We start from the raw sequence: 24,891 nt of genomic DNA, 5'->3' as shown, positions 1-24,891 counted from the left end.
TTTTATTACAGGTTGAATGAGATTACAACCCACTTCAAACATCAGCAAGACCTGCTGCGCACCCTGTGTGAGCACTTCCACATTGAGATCAACAGAGATGCAGACAATCTGTCCTTCGCCAGTGAACGTACAGACGTAGGACGCGCTGAACTATAAAACTTTAGATGGAATGTTTTCTTACATGTTTTTATTAAATCATACAGTTGCAACATTCTTTAGAAAAACTTATTTTACTTTAAAGTTTCATTTAATAAACGTGATAACCTCCTCCCCAAATCTTTTATGATTGAAAGATTGTATTAAAAGAACATTTATTCTCTGCCATTTCAAACCAGTTGCTTACAGTACAACATTGTTACCCTGTGACCAGATATATTTATAGAAATATTTCTGGCTAGTGTTGGAAATTAAGTAGGAGCCTTTCTATGAAAGAAAGTCCAGAAATGCCAAGAAAAATGTGTATGAAGTTAATGCACGTGCTTTAATGCAAGATTTAGCATAAGTTTAACAAACAAATAATTTGTGCATTGTGCATTGCAGTAAACCAAATTAGTTGAACAGCTTTTAAGTAATATTTGGAGAAAAATAAACATTTAAGTTTAATATATATTGTACATATAACAACACTCAGTGCTTTTGAAGTTATTGCTAAATTAACAACCAGCAATTTATTTATTTTCATGAACACCTCTTTAACACTTTTAACACATTAGGAAAGTTGAATGACTTCACAATGTCAATCTTGCAAGATTTAATCATGACACTCAACTGTTCTCAGAATGTGAATTATGAACATTGCTTCTTTCCTACTTCTTCCACAAAGTCTGTACCAGTTTTCTCTATTAATTAAATAAGCAGTGTCATAAGTCGTCATGCAGTTCCGATGAATTTCCTGGACAATGTTGCATCATATCCTCTTTATCTGAAAAATTAAACACATCATGACTTCTTCATAGAACTCATACACATTAAAAACCTTTTAACTAATTTTCTGGAGCAAAGTCCTTAGGCTTAGTAAAACTTGTATATTTTTGATAAGCATCTCAAACTTGAGCATTAATCAAGGTAAGATATGCCTAATTGACTTGCACGAGAGGTGCAATTATTCTGTATGAATATTGTAATATGTTCAAAACACTTATATTATAAAATCTATTTTTGGTGCATGATAAGTTGACATTCCAAATCATATTATACTTAATGATATTATTCTTTCTGTTCGTAACATATTATTACCTTAACGTTTAATAAAGAACAAGGATGTCATTACAGCTTGTTAATTATTTACACCAATATGCTTCATTAATACCAAATATCATGCCATTATAGTTCAGAAGATAAAATCACCCATACTCTGTGGAAAACTTAGAAAAAATGTATGCACTTGTCTACTTCCAAAATTACGAAGATCAGCAGTATTATAAATCTTCTGGTTGGATACTTGCCATTATATTTGGTACCACACCATATGCAGTATTTGTGTTTTGTCCTCAAGTACAACGTCAGTATGTCTAACTTCTCTTCCAACTGGAAGACATGTGACATAAAAGTAACATATTATTTCTGCATATATGTAATTGTCTAAAAATAATAACAAAGAAGAGTACATCATTTTTACATTTAACGTCCAAAACACAGATTACAGATAATAAAGATATGTGCAACGCAAAACTAGAGCTTTGTCACAGACGTGACGAATACTCCCACATGCCGCATTGACACAGAATATTTTGCATGTTGTCTTCACAAAAAACAGTGGACACCATGCTCAATGTTTAAAACGCACTAAGTGACCCTGTGACCTAGTTTTTGACCCAGCATTGCCCATGTTCGAACTTGACCTACACATAATCTGGATACAACTTATGACCAAGTGTGGTGAAGATTGGATTAAAATTACTTGAATTAGAGAGCGCACACCATGCTGAATGTGTAAAACGTACTAAGTGACCCAGTGACCTAGTTTTTGACATGGCATGGCCAATCTTCGAACTTGGTCTAGACATCATCTAAATACAACTTCTGACCAAAAGTAAAGCTCAGATGAAATCTACTTGAATTAGAGAGCGGACACCATGCTCAATGTTTAAAACGCACTAAGTGACCCCATGACCTAGTTTTTTACCCGGCATGACTTATATTCAAACTTGACTTAGACATCATCTAGATACAACATCTGACCAAGTTTGGTGAAGATCAGATGAAAACAACTTGAATTAGAGAGCGGACGCTTAATACCGATTGACCGACAGACAGACCGACAGACAGACATGCTCACTCCTATATACCCCCCTAAACTTCTTTTGTGGGGGTATAATAATTCAATCATGAATGGTTCTTACACAGCACAGAAAATCTGTACATTTTGAGTCACAAATGAAATGTTAATTATCCTCAAATATTCTTAAGGTGGCACTTGTCTGTATAGTCTGTATACCGTAAAATGTGCTGGTGTATTCATAACATCCTCTTCCTCCTCCTCTTCCTCCTCCTCATGGACGTCTTGCACATATCCACTGTAGCCTGGTTCAAGTGGGTCTATGGACTGAGCCTCGTCCTCCGGTGAATCTTGACCCTTTGGCAAAAGTGCTTCAGGCCAAAAAAACACCTCATGTGGTTCAAGCAGTCCCTACAAACAGTTACCAAATTAACATTTAGTGATGTTTATATAGATCAGTTTTAACTGCAAACTGTTAGAATTGTTTTAACACAATATTTTAAGCATGTTTTATGAAATGAAAGAATTTAATAACGAAAGTTCTTCTAAATCATCATAGCATTGGCTTTTTTCCCTTTTCATAGATGATCCTAAAATGTTTTCACTAACTAGATATAATGTGGGAATACATATTTAACACATATGTCTAATTCTACAACTGTTTGCAGACAATATGGTTGTAATAGGCGAAATTCAATTATTACATACTGGTGGGAAGTATGGGGTCTTCAAACTTGACAAAGTGTAGAGAATTGGACAAATTGCAATTAAAATTCTGCAAAGATGTTATTGGTGTAAGAAAATCAACTTAAAATGTAGGCGTTACGGTGTTCTTTGTAGATATCCGTTATATCTAAACAGATATGTACGAATTATCTTCCATAAAATTTTCACTTTAAGTTATTTTAAGCCAATATTTCACTATATTTTATATATGCATTTATACTATACTAACTTAAAATAAAAAATATTAAATTACTATTAATAATGGAATATGGTTTGGCTTACTTAAGCGATAATACATGTATTTGGTTCAGAAAGGTCAGGGACGTGCTATGTAAATACGGATTTCATTATGTGCGGTCTAATAACTTTGAAATTAATGAGGCTCATTTTTTGTCTTCGTTAAACAAAGAGTTTTCAATGAATACTTACAAGAGTGGGCACTAAATATTAATGATAATAGGGTACTTATTGTATATAAAGCCTTAAACAACAACATTGTCATCCAGGGTTTTACAGGACGCAATATTCTGCGTCAAATACGCATAAAATGCCAGTCAGGACCCGTCATTTTAATTGGTTTGCGTCCCATGGGACGCACAATTATTTTGATGTATTGGTTCTCGTAATATCAACAAGAAAATCTGAAAGACAACTGCAGTACATAATTTTCTAGAAGGGTGCACGATTGTCTCGCTTGTTTGATTTATCGACCAATTGTATTAGCTGTTGCTAGGTGCAAAGTCCCGGAATTGAGATTACATTTCGTAAATGCGAGCTATTTATGTCGCTAAGAAAGAAAAGCTTACCGAGGTTATGATAGCTTATTATCTGGCAAGCAAGATTAAACTGTAAAAATTAATACATTATACAATCTTTAATTTTATAGGTGTGTGTTAAATCGCGGCTATTGTTTACGTAAATAATCGATTACTATACTTTAACACAGCCAGCATATTTAGCATACATTCGCTGCTTGTAACTCAAATGGATTGCATTTTAAAATTCCCTTTCTCATCTGCAAAAATGTCGAAACAAGGTGACTTAGGCAAATTCTTTCAAAGTAGTTCAAAAGATGCAGAATCAGCCACACAAGAGCAAGGTTCCTGTGGGACTGAAACAATGCCCCCTGCCACTAAAAAGGCTCGAAAGTTTTTGCCGGAATTGCTTAATAAATATCAATAGCTTTCATTCAGAAATGATTTGATATACTGTGAAAAACAAGCAAACAATACTTGCCATGAAAAAAGGACCATACAAGTGTGCTATACTACTAACATATCACTAAGTTATATTGGGACCCTCATTTTTATTGACAGGACCCCTGAAAATTAATAACAGGAGTTCTAGGGACCCCTAAAATTTGACATGAATGTAAAACCCTGGTCATCTGAATCCTATTTAGAGATGATTTTGTCAAGAACAGCAATTACAAAATTACACATCTGTGCACATAACCTGAGAAATCGGACTGGTAGATATGATAGAATGGAAAGAAATGTGGGTCTTTGTCAATACTGAAACAGTACCGAGTAGTTAAGTTGAGGATGAATTCCACTTCTTGTTGAATAGTTTCAAAATTGTCCAAATTAGAGAAAACTAGATTACACTTACATGTATAATAATAGTAAGACCTACATGTATCATGTTCAAACTCGCACAGTTATTAACTACTAAAAATAAAAAAATTAAAGTTCAAATTAGGCAAGTTCATATCACAGGCACTAAATATTCGCCATCTTCATACTCATAGTAATGTTAATTGTGTTATTTTGAAACTATAGACTGAATGTATTATGACATAATGGGAAAGAGTGATCTTTTACCATGTTCTGTTACTTTTATCAGCTGAAATAGTTGTTGCATACATATAAAAGTATAATTTCGTTTAACACTAAAAAATGTTAATGTGAAATAAAATTATGTTTTGTTCTTTTAAATACATTCATGGAAAAGTTATGTCTTTATGAGATGATTTGATGAATTTTTTATTTTTATTTTACGTAGAATTTGAGATAAATGCATTTAGCAATGAGTAACTACAAGTAAATCAAGTGATTAGAACTATAATACTCATGAGATTTATACCATTTGTGAATCCAGCTGTTCGCAAACTTTCTGACATTTATTGAAGTCTCTCTCCACATTTTTATTTGATATTTTCTCGTTCAGCCTTCTCATGAATGTCTGCTTTATTTCTCCCTCCATCTTCTGTTGTTTTGCCCTCAAGTTTTGGTACATTAGAGTTCTTTCCACTTTCTTCCTTTTCTGCTCCTCTTCCTGTCCAAGACCTCCTCGTCCAGTCTTCACCTCGACTGGAACAGGCTCTAAGCGACCTACACCTGTATGGACCCATAGAATTTGGCTTGAAAACATGGTCCTCAAACAGGATAAACTAATATTCCAATGCCTTAACATTTCATTGACACCCAACTAATTATTTTTTGTTTATTTAAAAATGATGCAATTATGTGAATTGTTCTTTATAACCGAGAAAACATAGCTACATACATATTAAACTTTTTGTTTGGTTCAAAAGAAATATTTAAGTATTCATCATTATGTGTTTAAAAGGAAGATAATTTGACTATGAAGTAAGGGTAAGGCAACAGTGACAGAAATGCCAATGTCCTGAAAACAGAGGTACCAGGCTGCACAGCAAACTCTAACCAAACCATGGTGCCACGCAATACAACCAAGACAGGACAGGACAGAGGAGCTATGGGCAAAAAACCCCAGCAACAAACAGAAAAATAGAGAAACCGAGTATTAACATCATGCAGTGGAATGCAGAAAAAGTGTGAAACAAGAAGAGGAAGATAATTGTCTGCATGTACACATATCAACATCTGCTGAATATAGGAAACAAAAAAGGTAGAGGGTGAGTACTTAAAAATCAGATTGTACCTGGTGTTCAGAAGTGAAAGTCATGGAAAAAGAAAGGAGTGATGACCCATCTAAGAATCAACCTGAACAGAAGTGAAAAACAATAATTACAAATATGGTATATACAACAAGGGCTATTTGTATAACATGCATGCCCCCCTATATGGGCTATAAGTTGTAGTAGCAGCCATTGTGTAAATACGTTTTTTTTCACTGTGAACGGTGGTGGTGGTGGTGTTGGTTGGTGGGTGGGTGGGTGGGTGGGGTGGGGTGGGGTGGGGTGGGTGGGTGGTGGTGGTGGTGTAGTAGTAAGTATATTATTATTATTAGTAGTAGCAGTAGTAGTAGAGTAGTAGTCAAAGTAGTAGTAGTTAGTAGTAGTAGAGGTAGTAGAGTAAGTAGTAGTAGTAGTTAGTGTAGTGTTAGTAGAAGTAGTAGTTAGTAGTAGTAGGCAGTAGTAGTAGTAGTAGAGTAGTAGTAGTAGTAGTAGTAGTAAGTAGTAGTAGAGAGTAGTAGTAGAGTAGTAGTAGTAGTAGTAGTAGTAGTAGTAGTAGTAGTAGTAGTAGAATTAGTAGTATAGCAGTAGACGCAGCTAGCAGTAGCAGCAGCTGCAGCAGCCAGCAGCAGCAGCAGTCGTAGTAGTAGTGAGTATGCATACAAAAATGCAGTTAGCCTTACATTGGTAAATGTTAAATATATTACAAGGGAGGCAAATGCTGTAACAATAAATTTAAACTTATTGCATTTGTTTCCCCTGTATATAAGAGTTGTCTTACTCCCCTGTCCTGCTTATATTTATATTAATCAATAAAATTAAACATTAACACAATATTGAATATACAAAATATACAAAAAATCTCATATTCTGATAATATTTTTTCTTATCCACTGTATTTTACTAAAAGGATGATGTTTCATTGGACTGATAATTATAGATTTAGGATTACAGACCAGTTGCTTCAGTAATATTGTTCAGAGTGTGCCCTGTTGGCCGCGTACGCATTCTTGAGTTATCATTCAAAAACCATTTTACTATTTCGAGTCACCGTGACCTTGACCTTTGACCTAGTGACCTCAAAATCAATAGAGGTCATCTGCGAGTCATGATCAATGTACCTATGAAGTTTCATGATCCTAGGCCCAAGCGTTCTTGAGTTATCGTATGACAACCACCTGGTGGACGGACCGACCGACCGACCGACATGAGCAAAGCAACATACCCCCTCTCCTTTGAAGGTGGGCATAAAAAAATGACACAGTAACTGTCAAGATAAAATTTCTGACAAATTTTCATCAAGATAGAGTCTTAAATATTTTTCTAAAGAGGTAACAAGTTTTTTTCTAAGATATGACCTAGTTTTTGAACGCACATGATCCAGATTCAAACATCAAGATTAAGTCATTAATGTGGCCTTAAGAGTTGTGCTAGTATTTCTTACATTTGACCTAGTAACCTAGTTTTGGGATGCACATGACCCACATTCAAACTTAGCCTAGAAAATGTCAAGATAAACATCATGACTAAGTTTTATCAAGATTTAGTCATAAATGTGGCCTATAGAGTGGTAGCATTTTTTTCCTTATATTTGACCTGGATAACTTGTTTTGGAATCAACGTAACCAAGATTAAAGCATGGAGAAGATATTGTCAACTTAATCATTTTGAACATATTTATTCAATATTGAGTTGTTAATGTGGCCTCTACAGTGGTAACAAGGATTTTCGAAGATTTGCTTGCCAAGGTTATTAAATACGCATTCTAGAGTCAGAAGCTGGCACTTGTGACCTTCAACAAGTTGTAGAATGACGAGATTCTCTTTTAGCTTCTCTGCAGAGGTAACAAAGGAATTATGTGCCGGTCGACCAAGTAGCATTAGCACAACCTAAAGCCTGTGTGTCAGTCTTTGTGGGCAAAAAGTACTGCTGCACCAAGGGCTCCCACAGTTAAGGTTTCGTTCATACTCTTCATAAACAACATCATACAAGAACTACCTAAAGGAGTACATTCAGTACCTAAGAAAGTACCAGTATATGTAATCCCTGCATGGAGTTAGTTTAGTTTAAACCTATTTATTTTAGCTCAATTGCATTGAAAGCCTCAGGCTCTCGAGTCCGTTTTCTGGGCCTATAACCAGTACTTGGTGTTTTGGGGAAGATCTAGAGAACGCTCCCAGAGTGGGGGTCGAACCCATGACCTCCCGATAACTAGGCGGACACCTAATCCGTTATGCCATGGCGAACTAATGGAGTTGACGCAGGGCTATGGTGCACAGAAGAGTTAGACTATGCAACAACCGCAACAAAAAGAATGCTGCTTACTTTGGATAAATTTGGATAAAATCTCAGCTATATGGCCAACTGGTGCGAAACCATCAAGACCTCTTTACACCATCCACCAAAGTGGAGAACATAAACCTGAACAGCAATCAACTATGGTATGAATACCATGAGAAGTACTTTGGGGTCACATTCCACAAGAGAATCCAAATGGAACAACAGGTATAGAGTGCAGAGGCAAAATTCAGAATATCATGAAGAAGCTGGCAGACACACAGAAAAGATCCACTATATATTGCACCAAAGCATAGTAAGAACCCTCCTGGAATGCCATCAGACTCTAAACAAAGTCCAAAACCAGTCTTTTTTCATCATTGCTGTTGCAGAGAGATTAACACCAATAAGACAGATGGAACAGACAACCGGATTTCCTCCAATACAGAAAATGTGAAAATCTGTCACATCACGAAGGCCGTATTCACAGAGGATCACCTGATAACCAGCAGATTGCACTGAATCTGAGTAGGAAGATTGAAATAGAAAGACAAGAAATGCTGAGGAAGCCAGTTACCACATTTCACCAGCTCATCACAACAGACAAACTCAATGTATGACAAAGAAAGTCATGACGATGGCTATGCTTAAAGAAAGCTATGCAGATGGGTGGGCAACAGATGCAGTCACGATAGATCTGGAATGTATGAGCTCAAAATTCAAAGCTGAGGTTGAGGCCTTTATCCATGCTGCAAATCAGCAGCAAAATAGACCAAGACTCCAAGATAGTATTCCTAACAGATGCTTTGTTAGTCCTGTAAGCCACATCACCTAACATGCTACCTCACCACTAAACATCAAGTGCTTCAGGATTGTGGATCCCCTCTCACTGCAGAATACATAGAAATCATGAGGTAGACAGAATGGCACAGCTGGGAGTGGGAGAATGCCTACAGAAGAACAATTCAATCAATAAGTAATAATCACCATCATCAACAGCCCGTTCAGAAGTAAACAGCCACAAGACAGCTACCATCGCCTGCCCCCATTACAAGAGGTGATTATCTTCTGACTGCATACAGGGCACAGTAGACACAACAACAAGAGATTTCACCTTATTTTGGATCCAACGCTGCTGTGGAGAAACTGACCGAATTGCTGAAATTATCTTCTAGGAATAAAGCGACCACTAACAACTGAAGGAAAATTATGACCAGAACCAGGTAGAGGCTCTACAGAAGACCACACATATCATCATTTGCCTCCAGACTCCATGTATAGGGGATAGTGAGAAGATCAATATGTGTAAATCATGGCTTAACCTAAATAGGTTAAGCCATGATACACAGTACATTCAAACACTCCAATAAAAGAAACATTCACATTTAGATACAATCGCAGTGTCTGTAAAATAACACAAAGTTTGTGTATCATGGCTTCATAAATAATCATAGTGAATTATGACATATACATTTGTAAATCATCATACAAGAGGGCCATGGATCCTAAGGTGTTCATCTGAAACTCAAAGAACTGAACTATTTGGAGAAGATTTCAGAAATATAAAAGTACTTGAAGAAACATACATATTTAATTTCTAGGAATATCATTAAAACAAAGTTGTGATAATTAAAACTATATCATCACATAATGTATAAGTACATATTAAAACCACAGTTTAAATTTTTGGGAGAAAACTGTTCTGGAACAACCATGTTAGCCTGCAGCTGGTTTTCTCTCATGCAAAAGAGGTTCTCTATACAAAGTTCAAAAGGTAAGTTGTTGGTTATTTATAGATCAAAATAAGAGATTTCAAGAACAGCCCCTGACATATAGTGTATATTGAGTGAATGGTAAAATAAGATTAAAATAAAACAGTTCTATTTGTTTTACTGTTTGCTTCTTTTAGTGAGTTTTTTTAAAATAAATAAATAGAAAAATCATATGTAATGGAAAGTTTTAATTGGAGTATTTCAATTTAATTAGGAATTTGGGTTGTAGTTTATGTTTCTGAATCCACCACCATCACCTCTTAAAGAAGATTAAGCTACATAAACCTGTGTTAAAAGGTTGAACTTAAGCAAAATTACAAGTTTAAATAAGACATCCCATGAGGGCCATATGTTTCAAAAGACTGGACCCATTTTTGAACTAAATTGTGATATTATAGAACAAACATTCTGAGTTTTATTAAGATTGAGCCAAACATGTGACTTCAAGAGTTAACTAGGTCCCAATATAACCATATAAAGCAAGCTTCCCTGCCACTGAATTGCCATTTTTTCAACAGACTGGAACCATTTTTGAACTCCGCCAAGATATCATTAGAACAAAAGCTTTGAGCACAATATATTATGATTGACATGAAATGTGAATATCCAGAGTGAAAAAAAGGTTTCATAATAGCCTTAGGAAAATTGCCCCGCCCCAAGTTACCGAGTTTAATGCTTAATATAAACTATGGTGCTAATGATCTTTTTTCCGTTTTAATACAAATTGATATTAATATTCAATTGTCATCATGAGAGAAAGATAAAGGATCACAAAATGTACAGTTTTGTGAAGAAAAGTCACAGAGTTTTACTCTTGGGACTTTTTTTCGGCGTTAGCTGTATGCGCCAGCTTTTCACCTTACCTGACCTTTGTAACTGTCCAATAAAATTCAAATAAAATTTCCCGCGGCTAGTTCAGAATGAATACACTTCAGTTATCCCATAGGCTGATATGAGCATACCATCAGAACATTGGAAACATGTCCGCGTCTTTGTAACACTGTTTTACTGCGTGTTCAGCATAAAACAATTTTATATCTAATGAAAAGGCTTAATAGATAGAACAATTTTACACTCAATCTCGACATCAATACAGTTTGTGCGTCCACCTTTTATTTTCAGAGGCAACAGCGTTTTTAATTAAAGGCTATTTTCTCATTTTAGTACTGACTTTCATTCCTATCAACATGTTAACATGTAAAAGTATAAAAAGCAGTGGAAGCGTGGCCTCACTTTAATGTTCAACCCGCGAGTTATCAGGGTTTATTTACAGGTCATCGCTGCGTCCGAAGACGCTTATGTGCTGACCTGAGTTCGTAGCCAGTTTGTTATATAATATAGACCCTATCCGTGAACTAGGTGAACTGAGATTTTCTTTAGACCACAAAAGATGTTAAATGAAGATATTCAGCGATATAATTATGGTATGTCAATAATAGAGTCTTTATGTGTTTTCAACAATACCATGATAAATATTATTTTTAATTAATTTAACAAGAATTATTCCACCATATTGCCTAATGTATTAAGCATGAGCGCGATGATTCTCGATACTGTTAATAATCTAATAAAAAAGCAATGCCCGTCAAACCACTAAAACAGGTTTGTTCGAAGAATGCGCGTATAAATATTTAAAATATGTACTGATACTTCGCGTGTGGCCGGTTGACTCATATGTTTAAATTTCACTTCCATTTTTCATTTGGTTTTCTGTTTTGTATCTATAGGTTTATGACCAGCAATATGTAATTATGTAAAATAAGCCGCGAAAACTCCGCGTAACATCCCGTATTGCGTGTGATCCAGCTAAGAACTGCACAGAAAAAGACATTCGCTATCCTTGGAACTCTTTACCTTTCACAAACTCAAACCACAATCAACGCCGTATATCTTTTTTAAAGATATTTCTTGTTTATAATTGGATAAATCAATGGAATTTCTAAGTCTTACACTTGTAATTGAACTTTTTAAGCTTAGTCCTTTAAGTATTAGCCAAAGTATATTAAATTTCAAAAGACATTCAGAAGGAAAGTAGGGGAGGGAGAGTGGGGGGGGGGGGGGGGGAGTTGAGGGGGGGGGGGGGGCTTGCAGGGCGCAGCATCCTACTTCTTTGCTCTAGATAATCTACTCAGTCTACTTACGGAGAGGAATTCATATAAGTGGCACATCGACCTTGTTTTCCACTCCAAAGCACATTTAATTTTGGTATATGCTAATATCGAATTATGTTTACATGTGTACATGTTTACATGCAAATTTGCTTGAAATAAAGTTTAAACTAATCTACTCAGTCAGAGTGCTCTCAGCAAAATCTACCTGACTTTCCGAGCGCCATGCCAGGTTTGTATCCCATTTTTTGGAGAAGAGAAAATCCCTTGTTTTCACTGGAAATGGCTGCCCCTAGTCCTTCGTCACGTTTTTCTTTCTCAAGAACTGCCTTGGGCTTTTGACGATTTTTTTCATTGGCTACTCTTTCCTTCTTTTCCTTATCATGTCTTTTAGCTATATGTTTAGGAACAAGACCTGGTCTTGTATCAGGGCTGCAAAAGCAAGAACAAGATTTGTTAATCAACGTTCATTTGATTGCATTTCTAAGCTTTAACTCTGAAACAAAATGAGCTCATTAAGTCTGAAATAATTTTGAAAATAGATATTTTCCCAGACATCAATCAGCTTTAAACTTTAGCGGCTACTAGATTAATGGAAAGCTGAGCTTTTTGTTAAAATACCCATGCGTAAATTTGATAGGGTAACTAACTGTTTATGTCCCAATTACAAAGATCTGAGTTGCAGAGTGTAACTGTAAAAACTATCAACATATTTACTCTGAAGTTTTTGCTGCGCATGAGCAGGAACATTTTATGAATGTTAACAAAAATATAACGTAATGTTTACTACTCATATTTCTTTTAAGGTCTCTTTAATTTTCAGATTTAAATTATTTGAAATAAATAAATTTTTGCTCTTTTATTATTTACCGGACATTCGGACCAGCAACATAGCATTTTCAATCTGACCTGTATAAAAAGCGGGGTGCTGGAGGTTTCGGTAAATGACAAGTTCGGTAAATTGGATTTATATAGTAATTGCCGTAGAGGTTTCGGTAAATTGTTTTTTTATAGAGATGGTATACCTACAATGAGGTGTTAATTACACCTATTATTGGCTTACAATTACATCAGGCGCATATATTTGCAAACTGTGGATTAATTTTGAGTAGAGTAATTAATGCTATGCCTACAGTAAAAAATTAAGGGGCATGAATGAGCTACCTCTGAACTTTTTAAAACGAATTCTATTAGGAAATTGTTGGTACCAAACCAAAAAAAATGTAGATTGAATTTAAAATGTAACTCTATTGAAAGTAAATTTACGATTTAAATAACTCTATACTATTTTTTTTTATAATTTGTGCTTTTATTTAGATAACATAATAGTAATAATAAATGATGATTTACGACACAATCAATGTAAGATCTTCAATTAAGTTTAATGCTATTAAAAAAGGTTCTTGTAAAATATTGTAGACATGAGTTATTAAAAAACAAAAACAAACAAAAACCATAATAATGTTTTATAATTTTGTTAAGTGTGCGTGCCATTGAACGTTGAGTTAAGCGAAGAGATGCGAACTAAATTACACATAATTAAAAACTGATAAAAATGACATCTAACATAACGCCAGCAGACCCGAATGAATACACTGTGTATTAGCAACCTGCTGTGGTGATCCCTATCTTAACAGCTCAAAACACAGGCACCTGGCTACTGTATTGGAACAATGGGATTTACGGCCAAAATAACTGATTTCATTTTTGCCTGAACAAATCCGTTGAATAAAAAATACATACTGATTAACTTTGTAATCCGTTTTATTAAACATAAATTATAATTTATAAATAAGACACTTTTAAAACTTGGATACAATATATATAGGACATATTTAACTCTTTCATTTCATTTAAAAAAAAATAAGGGCGTAGTCACATATAAATGAGATACATTAATGACACAGTACAATATAAATAAGACACATTAGCATCTTTTAGAGTTTCCACATGTCAGTTTAATTAAATGTCATTTAATGTGACATTTCAACAATATCCATGGAGCGTATATTGACAGGAGTTGAAACGAGTATTTGACCCTTACTGTAGTCAATTCAAATTTATGCAGAAACTAATCATCCGATTTTATTGGTTTATACGTATCTTGTTGCTTATTAATTCCTCTTTCAAACAAATATAATTTTTTAGTATATTTCTGTTGTTATTAATGGATGTATAGCGAGTTAAACACGAAAAATACACATTTTATGTTTTATCCACGCGCGTTTAACCTTGTCAATACTTTGTTACATAACCAGTAGCTATCAATTAGCGTACATCGAAGCCCTGAGGTTATACATTTTGATGTACCCACTAACGTCTTTTTTCTAATTTTACTTTTATTTCTCGGCAGATTTTGACAAATTATATATATTAAAAAGCCTACATTTCGTTGTTTTCAGATATATAAATATATATGAAGTTTTGCTTCTAATTTGGGCAACCCGGCGAGTTATAACTTTAACTTTTGCAAATATCATACCGTTTTAGAATCTATATTTACGGTAAACATGGTCGTACTTTATCCAGATTTGTAACATTTATATTAGAAGTTCAGTTTTTAAAACTACATCTAGAGTCCCTGACAATATCAGTCATTCACATAGTTCAATACTCGTTATCGAGCATGTGGTGGACCGCCGTGGATGGTCCCAGGGCGTTGATATGGCTGATGGTCTTCAGTAGATCAGTGGTTGTCAGCTTCTACTCTTCGTAGTCATCCCATGCTCGATGTAGTCTGCCGTGTATCTCTTATTTTATTTATACCACAATTAAAAATCCTTTGATGTCACCACCAGTTAATTTTTTGTAAACCAGGGCTCGACACTAACGGTGGTCTGTTGACCCGCGGTCGGTAAAAAATATGGAGGACAAGTGCAATTAGAAATTTGGTTGAGCAGTTGGAGCAGTAAAAAATCCTGGCCAGCTTATTGTGAAATACAAGTGGAAAGCCGTTTTCATCAATAAAACAACTTTATATGTTCATAATAAATCGATAATTTCATCATTATTTTATGGACCGACTTGAAACCGGGATGAAAGTTGCAACATATTGGAAATTCTAATTTTTCTAGATGCCCGGATGATAAAAACCTGTTGACGGATCAAAACATTGATTTGCGATCTGTAAATGTCTCCCGCAAATGTCTCCAGACTTCGCCGTGATCGATACACAAATTAACATAAAATTCAAAGTGTTCGGATCGAGAAATGAACAAAATGGTTATTATTATTATTTTGAAAAATGCAGAAATAATCAGCATGTTATCGATCTTAGTACCATCAGAATATACATTGTTTACCATGCGAATTTACACTGGATGGCCCCAAATAATGTTTTGATATCGCGGGAGACTAAACATGCGGATTTTCAAGATTACAAGTTTTTGCGATAAAGAATTTTATTCCGGGGGTGGTTGAACCTCCGCCTAAAAAAAACTAAAAGAACCTCCGTCTAAAAAACCTTAAACTATATATAATGAAGAGAAGCTTGAAGTAGAGCGAAAATATTAAAAGGATAAGAGATAGTTTAGTTGATAGTATAGTTTTCTTTTTATAAATGCACAATACATTGTGGATAGAACAGAAAGTGAGTTGAAATTTAGGTAAAATAACATAGAAATTGTCGGACCACTTGAAATCTTGGAGGACCAGTAATTTCTGAAAGCTGGTGGTCCTTTGGGTCAGCAGGTAAAAAAGTTAGTGTCAAGCCCTGTAAACATGCTTAAAGAAGGAAAATGTTTGTTTTTTCACAGTTTGAAAGTTACTGGTTGTGTACGTAAAAAATCGGCCACCAGTGTTCAAGTATGTTCACGATCTGAACATACATATTTAGATTATTTTTAGAAAATCAACTTGATAACATACCCCACTCTCAATATTTAACCAATTATTAAGGCATATCAATGTAAACTTTTGTATTAAAAAGTGTGCGTGAATGTCCGAGTTTATTTACAAGTCTTCACGACTACCTTATGTGCTGACCTGCTTTTAGGAAAAAGAAGCGAAAATTGTATTCATATAAAACACAAATATATTGGATAACATTATTATTATTTTATCTGATACACTTTAATTAACGTTTTTCCAACTAATTGTATAAAAACATATATTAAAAACAAAAAATCATGACCTAAAGATAAACTTTTAATATATAAATTACCTGCCTTGATTAGAATATTAATAGGTTGCAAGCCTGGGTATTTAATATTAACACTTTGCAAACATCTCTAAATTGAAAACATCAACTCCGTACATTTTAATCAGATAATTTAAGTAGTGCCAAACAACTCAATTAGTGTACATGCTTATCGACTAAAGGTGCGATAATTCCTATTTATACCAATTTACCGAAACCTCCGCGGCATTTACTATATAAATCCAATTTACCGAACTTGTCATTTATATACCGAAACCCACAGGGATCGTTAGGTAAAAAATACTCTATTATACTATATACATATATACAAGAGATACAACTGTTAAATTTCCTGCACAACATCATGGTCTGAACAATAGCAAAAAATCGCTTCCAAAAGCAATAATTACACCAAAAAAACTGTATAACAACAGCTCAGACATTTATCTATCAGATAATAACTATGTTTATAGCAGTAAAAGTGTTCATAGTTGTGTTTGAAACGAAAGTTTCATGAACAACGGTAAAATTTTCGAAATGCGACACAGGTGTGCACACCCACTTTCACACATTTTGTTTCATAATTTAATAATTACAGAGAAGTTGAGCAAATTTTACCTTGTTTTATTATCCATAGACACTTTATTAATCAAAGTAGACACCTTCCATAATTGCATGTAACTGCATATATGTAAAACACCGTAAATATTAAATTTGTTTACATTTCTACTATCTTCAAGGATTTGTATGCAATTTGTCAGGTAATGTTACGTGGAACGTGAATGGCTGGATTTATTACTGCAGTGGAATTTCAACCAATCAAATCGCATGTTAAAAATACATGTGAACTATCCAAAATGAAAGTAAAACATTGTCATTGTGAAATTGAAGCAGATTGATATGAATTTCTAGCAAAATATGCTCACTAAATAGTAATTATGTTCTATTTTACTATGAAAAAAAACATATCCAAGGAATATGTACCAGCAAAAGAGCTTTATAACAAAGGAATACAAAAATTACTTCTGAATTTTCAGTTTTCAGCTGTGCACACCTGTGTCCAAGTAAGGATTTTTGAGCATTTTGAATGAAACTTTCTCTCTTAGTTCAATGAAAAGCTTGTACTGTATTGCCAAGTGTATTATTTTCTGAAAGATAAATGTCTTGGCTGTTGTAATACAGTTTAATTGGTGTATTTATTGCGTTTGGAAGCAAATGTTTTGCTATTGTTTACACCATGGTTGTGTGCAGGAATTTTCACAGTTGTATCCCTTGTATACTATATATATGTAGTATAATAGAATATATTTACTTAACGGTCCCTATGCCGAAACCTCCATAACTCTAAAAAAACGTCGGTCAGGCCCGACACGTTTGAGAATGTCTGAACAAGTACAATTCTTTTGTAATAACACTTTTTTTTTTCAAGAAAAACAAACCATCAACAGAGAATCTAAATCTGAATAAATACGTGGAAGTGGCCAAGTTTTGCCTCTATTCAAAGGGAGCAATTTGAATAAAAATGAATAAAGAAATTAATTCCTACAATATTTGTTTTCATCAGAGAAAAATGATTTAATAACAACTGAGACCTTTAAAAATCCACCACTTACATTTGCTTCAAAAACGCATCTGACATATAATCTTCATCATCATTTAACATTTTTCAAAGACGGTTTTGTCGCTTTTGTTTACCAAATTACTAATGGCTTATTTTTTACCAAGGGAGGTAACTATTAGCTGCCATACAGAATGAGTCGAGATGGGCAGGATGGTCAAGTCGGTAATCTCTCGGCGGTCTGTTCATGCGTGACAAAAGTCATTCTAAAAGCTTTTTCGATATCAGGACGTGTGCAGTGTCTTTAAACCGTCTGAAAGTAAAAAGCATCCTCCTTCATATTGTTTATTTAACAGTCGTGGCACAACAAAAACTATGAAAGAGAAACTATGTACATGTATACATACAACATATTTCGGCAATTAAAGGGGCCTTTTCACAGATTTTGGCATGTTTTGAAGTTTGTCATTAAATGCTTTATATTGACAAATGTAAACATTGAATCTAAAAAGCTCGGGTAAAAAATCAAGCATAACATTTAAAAAAAGAAAAAAAAGTAACCCTTAGCAGGGCTTGAACCACTGATCCCTGGAGTCCTGGAGTAAAAGAAAACCACTTAGACCGTTCGACCTTCCGTATTTTATACTTTACATAAGCAATCCTCGGTGTTTCACAAAATATAACGACAACAACAGAACTCTCCAAATTATTCAATCGTTTCGCGTTGCAACGCTTTATAATTTTCAGGTTTTTAAATCGTCAAAAGATGCATATAATGGCTACTTTAGAGCTTGGTAAATGTTCAGTAATACTGTTTCCTCACAAATATCATAACTAAAACGAACATTTGCGAATCTGAAACATCTTTTTTTTATTTTGTCAATGTACCAAAACGTGAAAAGGCCCATCTTAAGCTACAGATGTTGCATTCTTTGCTAACGAAACAAACAATGAGGTATTAATAATTGATCTGTGTACAATAACAAAGGGCAGTTTTTAGAATTAAGAACACGATAAACATTATAGTATGTTTACATGACTTTAAATACGTAAAACGTTTGTAGAGCAGCAGTTGAAATTGAAGAAATTGTAGAACGCAGAGGATATAATGATGATGGGTTACGCTACGATCAGCATTCCGCACACCGCGCAGCACCCCGCTATCGAGTGACCTTTTGTGGTGTCCGATATGCAGTCACCATAGCCACACGTCGTCAGAGTGATGAGTGCCCAGCACAATCACGTACAAATGCTGTGAAATCGATCGCTGCACCACAGATCTACCAAGAAACATTCTTTGTATTCATAGATCTTTGGCTGCACCGACAACTTTACAAAATTACATGAAGATGTCGAATCAGAACTATGCATATTGCAACAAATACGTCCATCTTCAGTTCCTGTCGCGAGATACGAACGGTTTGTCACATTCTCTGAAACGCAGTGATGTCACGCGTAAAATGAAACAATCGGGACGGCTTCAGCATGAATACGTTCCCATTGGAAACCACGAAGATCACTACTGTCTTCGAATGGAAAATCACGATGGGAAAATAAACAAATTGCCGAAATACAATACTAAACATAGCCCTATATCACCAGACCACGTGCCAAGCTTCAGAACTGACGCCTTTTAGGATACTATTTAAAACTTATCAGTATTTCCAGCCTTTGAACGCAAATGTAAGGCAAGTTAATTTAGTCTAAAACACCTACAACTTCCGTCGACTTTCCGTATGCCAACATTTTTTTTTACTTGCTGCTGTCAATGGAGACAATCTTCCTATCGGAAAAGTATTGCTATTAATAGGGCGGAAATACACTAGGGAAAAACACTATACAGTGCTCAACATCACAATACATGTGTACTGAGAACATTTTCGCATTTGCATGTAATACAAACATGTTTAAATATTTTCCAGCATCTAACTAACAAGAACTAATGCACTTGATTTTAATGTGTAACTAAATACGTAAAGGTATTACAAATAAGACAGGCCTAGCCTAGATTTACGCTTGAACTTTTACAAACGGCCATTGCGCCTGGCATGACTAATTCCTGATTCATTTAGAATAAGACTCGAGACTAGGATATACATTCTTAATCATATGAAGTATGATACGCAATGTGTCATTGCTGAGTAATTATTACAAAATAGCAGAATCAATATAATATCAATCTATTTTCTACACGCCAACAAAACACCTGAAACAATAGGTAATGCAATAACAAAAATAATAATAAATTATACACTATGTCTCAAATGATTGCTGCCATTAGCTTGGCTCATAGAATCAGCATGAATGCATTACTTTTACTAGAGGATCACGTACTTGATTCCAAAAACCAACATCGTATGAACGTCGTCGTCAACTTAAATGGGAATTTAATGAGAATATAATTGGTCGTTAGTGCATTCTAAAACCTCAGATGTTTTGTTTTTGCGCGAATGGTTATATTAACCAAATAACGACCTTCGTGCCAGAATGAGACGGTTTTCTCTAGAATTGTCCGAATACTATTTGCATGGAACTATAAAAGGCCTGCTAAAATCGGGTAATGTTATAACCAAATAAAACTCTGCAAATCTCGCAGCCTTTGACGCTTTTCTTTAAACATGGAACCAATACCGGAGGACAGTATTGTTCGGATTAATGTGGGCGGAATACGATTCCAATGTTACCGGAAGGCACTGAACACGTTCCCGGACTCAAAACTCGCGAGTATAGAGAAACTCGCGACGGAATGCTACCGAAACGACTCGAACGAGTTCTTTTTCGACCGGAACCCGCTCCTGTTTGCGTTCATCCTGGACGGGTACCGGAAAGGTCTACTTCACCTGCCCAAGGACCATTGCGGCATCACGTACAAGGAGGAGCTTGAGTTCTGGAATCTGTCCGCCCGCTGGGTGGCGCCCTGTTGCTGGGAGACGCTCTACAAGTGCGACAGCGACGTGGAAACTATGAAGCAGCTACTAATTAGTTTCAAGAGAACGAACGAGAAAATGTTAGTAAAAGAAGGCAGCGATGACTTAAAGACGCGCCTCTGGCAGTTCCTGGAGATTCCTAACTCGTCCAAGCACGCAATGGTAATTATGCTGGTATCTGTTATTGATACACTTTCCGGGAAAACCGGGCTTAATGCTTGCGCGTCAAGTGTCGTCGCAGATTAGCCTGTGCCGTCCGCCCATGATAATTGGGGCGATTCTATCCGCATAGACTGGATCTTCGTTTAGAAGAAACTTCCTTTAAACGGAAAAATACTCCTGTTCCGCCTCCTGTTCTTAGATGCCTCCCGCATCATCCCCTCATGTTCTTGAAATGCAGACCACAAATGATACAATAAATCGTTTTTCCACCAAAGATTACTTAATAATAAACATATTCCCGGACGTCCATGACGCTAGAGAGACTCACGTATGACTCACGACGCGCTACATGCACGCGCAATTAAGCATATGAGGGAAGACTGTTGTTTTCATAGTATATATGTTAACACACAATTTAAATTTGTAATTAACTATTTACATTAATCTTCAGCTTTTATACCGGTAGTCAAATACTAATTCAATGGGTTATCAAATATTTACGCCTTCGTTTATTATGGTATACCTTTCTGCATGTATAATGTTGAAGGTCAGCCGCCATCATGGTTAAATGTTCGCTAAGCGCTTTATTCAAACACTGTGATATTATATGTACTTTTATGTGGATCAATTATAATATATGGTTATATTTTAGTCATAGCGGTTCGATCTAAGGTAAGAAATATGCATAACGATCACGTTTATTTATACCAAGTTCCAACCATTGATCCCCAGTACTTTTTTTTAAATAATACGAACGCAGGGCAAAACTAAATTCTCAGCCAGTCAAGCGTCCGTTTGGGACTGTGTATTTGACGAAGGTAGTGTGCTTGTATTACGTTTCCGATTTTAGGTAGACTCTTATTATATACCTTTCGCTTTAACAGTTTGAGTCTCACTGTTTGCGGCGTAGAACCCATCTTTCACCTTAAATGACCTTTCCACAACGCCAGCAGACCCGAATGATTACATTCGCAATATTTCATTGGATGATTTGAGCATAATACCCCGGATCATTGGCAACATTACCGCCTATTCGTTGTATGTTCATACGAAACATAGAAACTCAGTTTGGCCCACTTACAATTACGTATAACCGGTAAATTCAATCCTTAAGACTTTCAGGGTCAGAGCTGGGTCAATAAATCGTCACGGGAAAGACGGAATGTACTATCAATAAACGCCGTATGTTGATAACACAGTGTTGCTTTCAAGATATCAAATAACAACTACCGACATGCAAAGCTTTTTGTTATAAGTGATAATAACATCTAGTAACATCTAGTAAGATGGAGAACAGTTTTTCATAAAACATGTAGCAGATGTAATCAAATTTTAAAAATTAAAAAGTTCAATAAAATCTTGTAAGGTTTAGCTTTGGACACTTGTAAAAGATTAAAATTTAGATCTCCAATTAACATAAAATTATCAAATGATAAAATGTTGTCTACACATGAGATTATGTTTTCAAAGAACAAATTTTCCTTACAGTTTGGTGGTCTTTACACACAAGAAATACTCCATTTTGTTTTGTTTAAAATTAAGACAGTGTGACTTCAATTTTCTATCAGAAAGTATCGTGCTTTGATGTTCCATTTACAAGACGCAGAGATTTTTTTAAGACACGCGTCATGCAAAAATAGGTCTCATGCAATATGCTGCCAGTCTAGCTCCAGCCTAGCCTGTGCATCAGCTCAGTTCTGTCAGGATATGCATACTGAGGAGGATATTCACAACATTCCACGCAACCATGCGTGCTTTGTATAGCGGAAAGTGTTGTCACTGACCAGAACTGGTCGCATATGCCATAAGACCAATGTTCGCAGGACGCGGATGTAACAGTGTCATTTGAATGTGTGGAAAGAAACTGCTTCTTAATCAAATATAAACCATGTGTTTCGATGACGAAGAAATATATTCACAATAAGCCATAGGAGGACACATATGATGTGATCTCATGTTGTAAAATATGCATTTACGAACACCATTTTGTGGTTTAATAAACGTGCACTTCATAATAAACAGTTTATGCGGTGGACATGCGACTGTTATGTACACTACAATGCTGAAGCCTTTTTAAATTTAATAACTTAACAACGTAAATGTTCTAACTTTATTTCATAGTCAGAATATACGTCGAATGTCTTTTTAAGATACGTATTTTTTTGTAATTGGCTTTACTCTATATTGAGCTTTTTTGCAGGTGTGGAGTATGTTCATCTCGGCGATCATCCTTGCGTCGACGCTGATGCAGGCGCTGGCGTCGCTGCCCTCGTTCCAGGTGGAGCCCTCCGAGGTGGAGAAGGAGACGCTCAAGCGCTACACCAAGTGGTACAACATGCCGTTCGGTCTCACCAAGCCACATCCGTCAATCCTGTACGCGGATTTCTGCTGCCACGTCATCCTAAGTATCGAGTTCATCGTTGAGTTCGTTGTTTGCCCAAACCGACGCTCGTTCATGCTGAGTCCGGTAAGGATCATCGTGTTCGTTAGCTACGTTTCCTACTGGATTGATATTATGCTTGAGTTGAACCTCGACAAGCTGGCAAACTCGCACGCTCTAAATGTTTACGTCGTTTTCAAGTACATGACCATTCTGATGTTGGGCAGGCTGTTCTACATTACGAAGCAGGTACCCGCGTTCAAAATCCTCGGCCTGACCTTCCGGTCGTCCAAGCAGGAACTGAAGATACTCGTTTTCATGCTCGGGGTGCTTGTATTCGGGTTCGGGTACACTTTGTTTATCACCGAGCTTCTGCAGGAGAGCGAGATTAACAACGTGTTCGTGGCCATGTACTGGGCACTCATCACCTTGACGACTGTGGGCTACGGTAGATACGTCCCTACCTCCGTCCTCGGCCACGTGGTAGCCGGCGCATGCGCACTGTGCGGAGTCCTGGTTTTGGCGCTACCTATCGGAGTGATTGCCTCCGCGTTCTATACCTTCTACTACAACCACAAGTACGCCAGCAAACATTTGGCACTCGCCTTCTAAGAAACACGACGCATAGGCGAACACCCGTGCATTCTATTTCTGATGGGAAGGCGAACAAATATATTTTTTACATTGCATATGTAAATATACAACATCAATTTAGAATGTTTCATATAAACCTTAGATTCACACTTCAAAATTCCATTTTTCATCTATTGCAATGATGATTGACTGACAATATATATCACCATCACGTGTTGGTGACTTAATTAACTTTGTTTATCATCGGTGTTTGACCGCCAATCAAATACATACCCAGTTTGTGTGTAATCTACATTATTGGCAATAACATATTTACGTGAATCTGATACGTACAGTATGACAATTGTCGGCACGTAACAAAACATTTAAGCGAACAAATTTGATGTAGTGTTATTGTACCGGTGTCAGTGGCGTTTGGACGTCTATACAGGAGACTTAAATGTATCTGGTAATAAATATCAAAATATTAACGTTTTCTGTGTAGCTTATGCTTCTACAATAAATAATGGGAGAGACATATATGGATAGCGTCGTGCTAAAATGGACCTAATTACATGTTTGAACTGACTCCATATATGCCCTTATAACCGTATACTCTGATAAGAAGTTATAACGTACACTAATGACATAACCAGGGTGCAGAATCAAACGGGGTTTTCAGGGGTTTACACAAGGGCTGGAAATAATGTAAAAACACCGTTAAGAAGTTTATTATTGCAAATATATCAAGTTATTAACATTTATTTGCAAAACTCTTTAGTGCATAAAAGATAGCTTTAGGTATAAGATTTAATCCTTAAATATGTCTGAAATTGGTGACAAAATTTCACGTTGCATGAAGCATAACCGTATAAATGAATGCAGTACATATAGAACTTTTTAACAAGAACACACGCTTATTAAATAAAGCAATTCTGATGTATTTCACATTTCCATAAGCAGCATAAAAATCTGTCCTGTATGCGCTAGTTGAAGTTATTTTAAAAAAAGCTCCTATCACCGGTCCGGAACCGTTCCGGCAAAGTCACTCACGTGATCCTGCAACCTGATAACGAAACCTTACATGACTTTGTAGCTGGCAAGTTAGCCATGACCATACTGCGCGATCTAGGTCTTTCGTAAGGTCAAACATAAAACCAATAGCCGGAATATC

General features: G+C 35.8%; 3 protein-coding genes across 4 annotated transcripts in view; 2 read left to right on the top strand and 1 right to left on the bottom strand.

Moving 5' to 3' along the window:
- LOC127865828 (serine/threonine-protein phosphatase 6 regulatory ankyrin repeat subunit C-like) overlaps nucleotides 1-1,266 on the top strand; it is a 71,695-nt gene extending 70,429 nt beyond the window's left edge. Inside the window, exon 29 of the mRNA XM_052405854.1 lies at nucleotides 12-1,266. Within this exon, the coding sequence (XP_052261814.1) occupies nucleotides 12-156 (145 nt within the window). The 3' untranslated portion in view covers nucleotides 157-1,266. The remainder of the gene's footprint in view (nucleotides 1-11) is intronic.
- Nucleotides 654-22,339, bottom strand: LOC127865845 (G patch domain-containing protein 11-like). Of its 2 annotated transcripts, XM_052405882.1 has the most exons (7): nucleotides 22,251-22,339; nucleotides 17,731-17,988; nucleotides 12,188-12,411; nucleotides 5,030-5,283; nucleotides 2,438-2,629; nucleotides 1,446-1,527; nucleotides 654-922 (listed from the first exon to the last, which is right to left on the bottom strand). In XM_052405882.1, exons 2-7 carry the CDS (start codon nucleotides 17,778-17,780, stop codon nucleotides 861-863), a joined length of 864 nt encoding a protein of 287 aa, XP_052261842.1. In that variant the 5' UTR covers nucleotides 17,781-17,988; nucleotides 22,251-22,339; the 3' UTR covers nucleotides 654-860. The 2 variants fall into 2 exon arrangements, with proteins under 2 accessions (XP_052261842.1, XP_052261841.1); XM_052405881.1 differs by lacking the exons at nucleotides 17,731-17,988; nucleotides 22,251-22,339 and adding an exon at nucleotides 16,736-16,899.
- On the top strand, nucleotides 20,294-24,208 carry LOC127866232 (potassium voltage-gated channel protein Shaw-like). Its single transcript, XM_052406656.1, has 2 exons — nucleotides 20,294-20,764; nucleotides 22,965-24,208. Exons 1-2 carry the CDS (start codon nucleotides 20,294-20,296, stop codon nucleotides 23,754-23,756), a joined length of 1,263 nt encoding a protein of 420 aa, XP_052262616.1. The 3' UTR covers nucleotides 23,757-24,208.
- Nucleotides 24,209-24,891: the final 683 nt, after the last annotated feature.

Source organism: Dreissena polymorpha, chromosome 2 (genome assembly GCF_020536995.1).
Source record: "Dreissena polymorpha isolate Duluth1 chromosome 2, UMN_Dpol_1.0, whole genome shotgun sequence".
Lineage (NCBI taxonomy): Eukaryota > Metazoa > Mollusca > Bivalvia > Myida > Dreissenidae > Dreissena > Dreissena polymorpha.
This window is presented reverse-complemented; position numbering and strand designations above follow the sequence as displayed.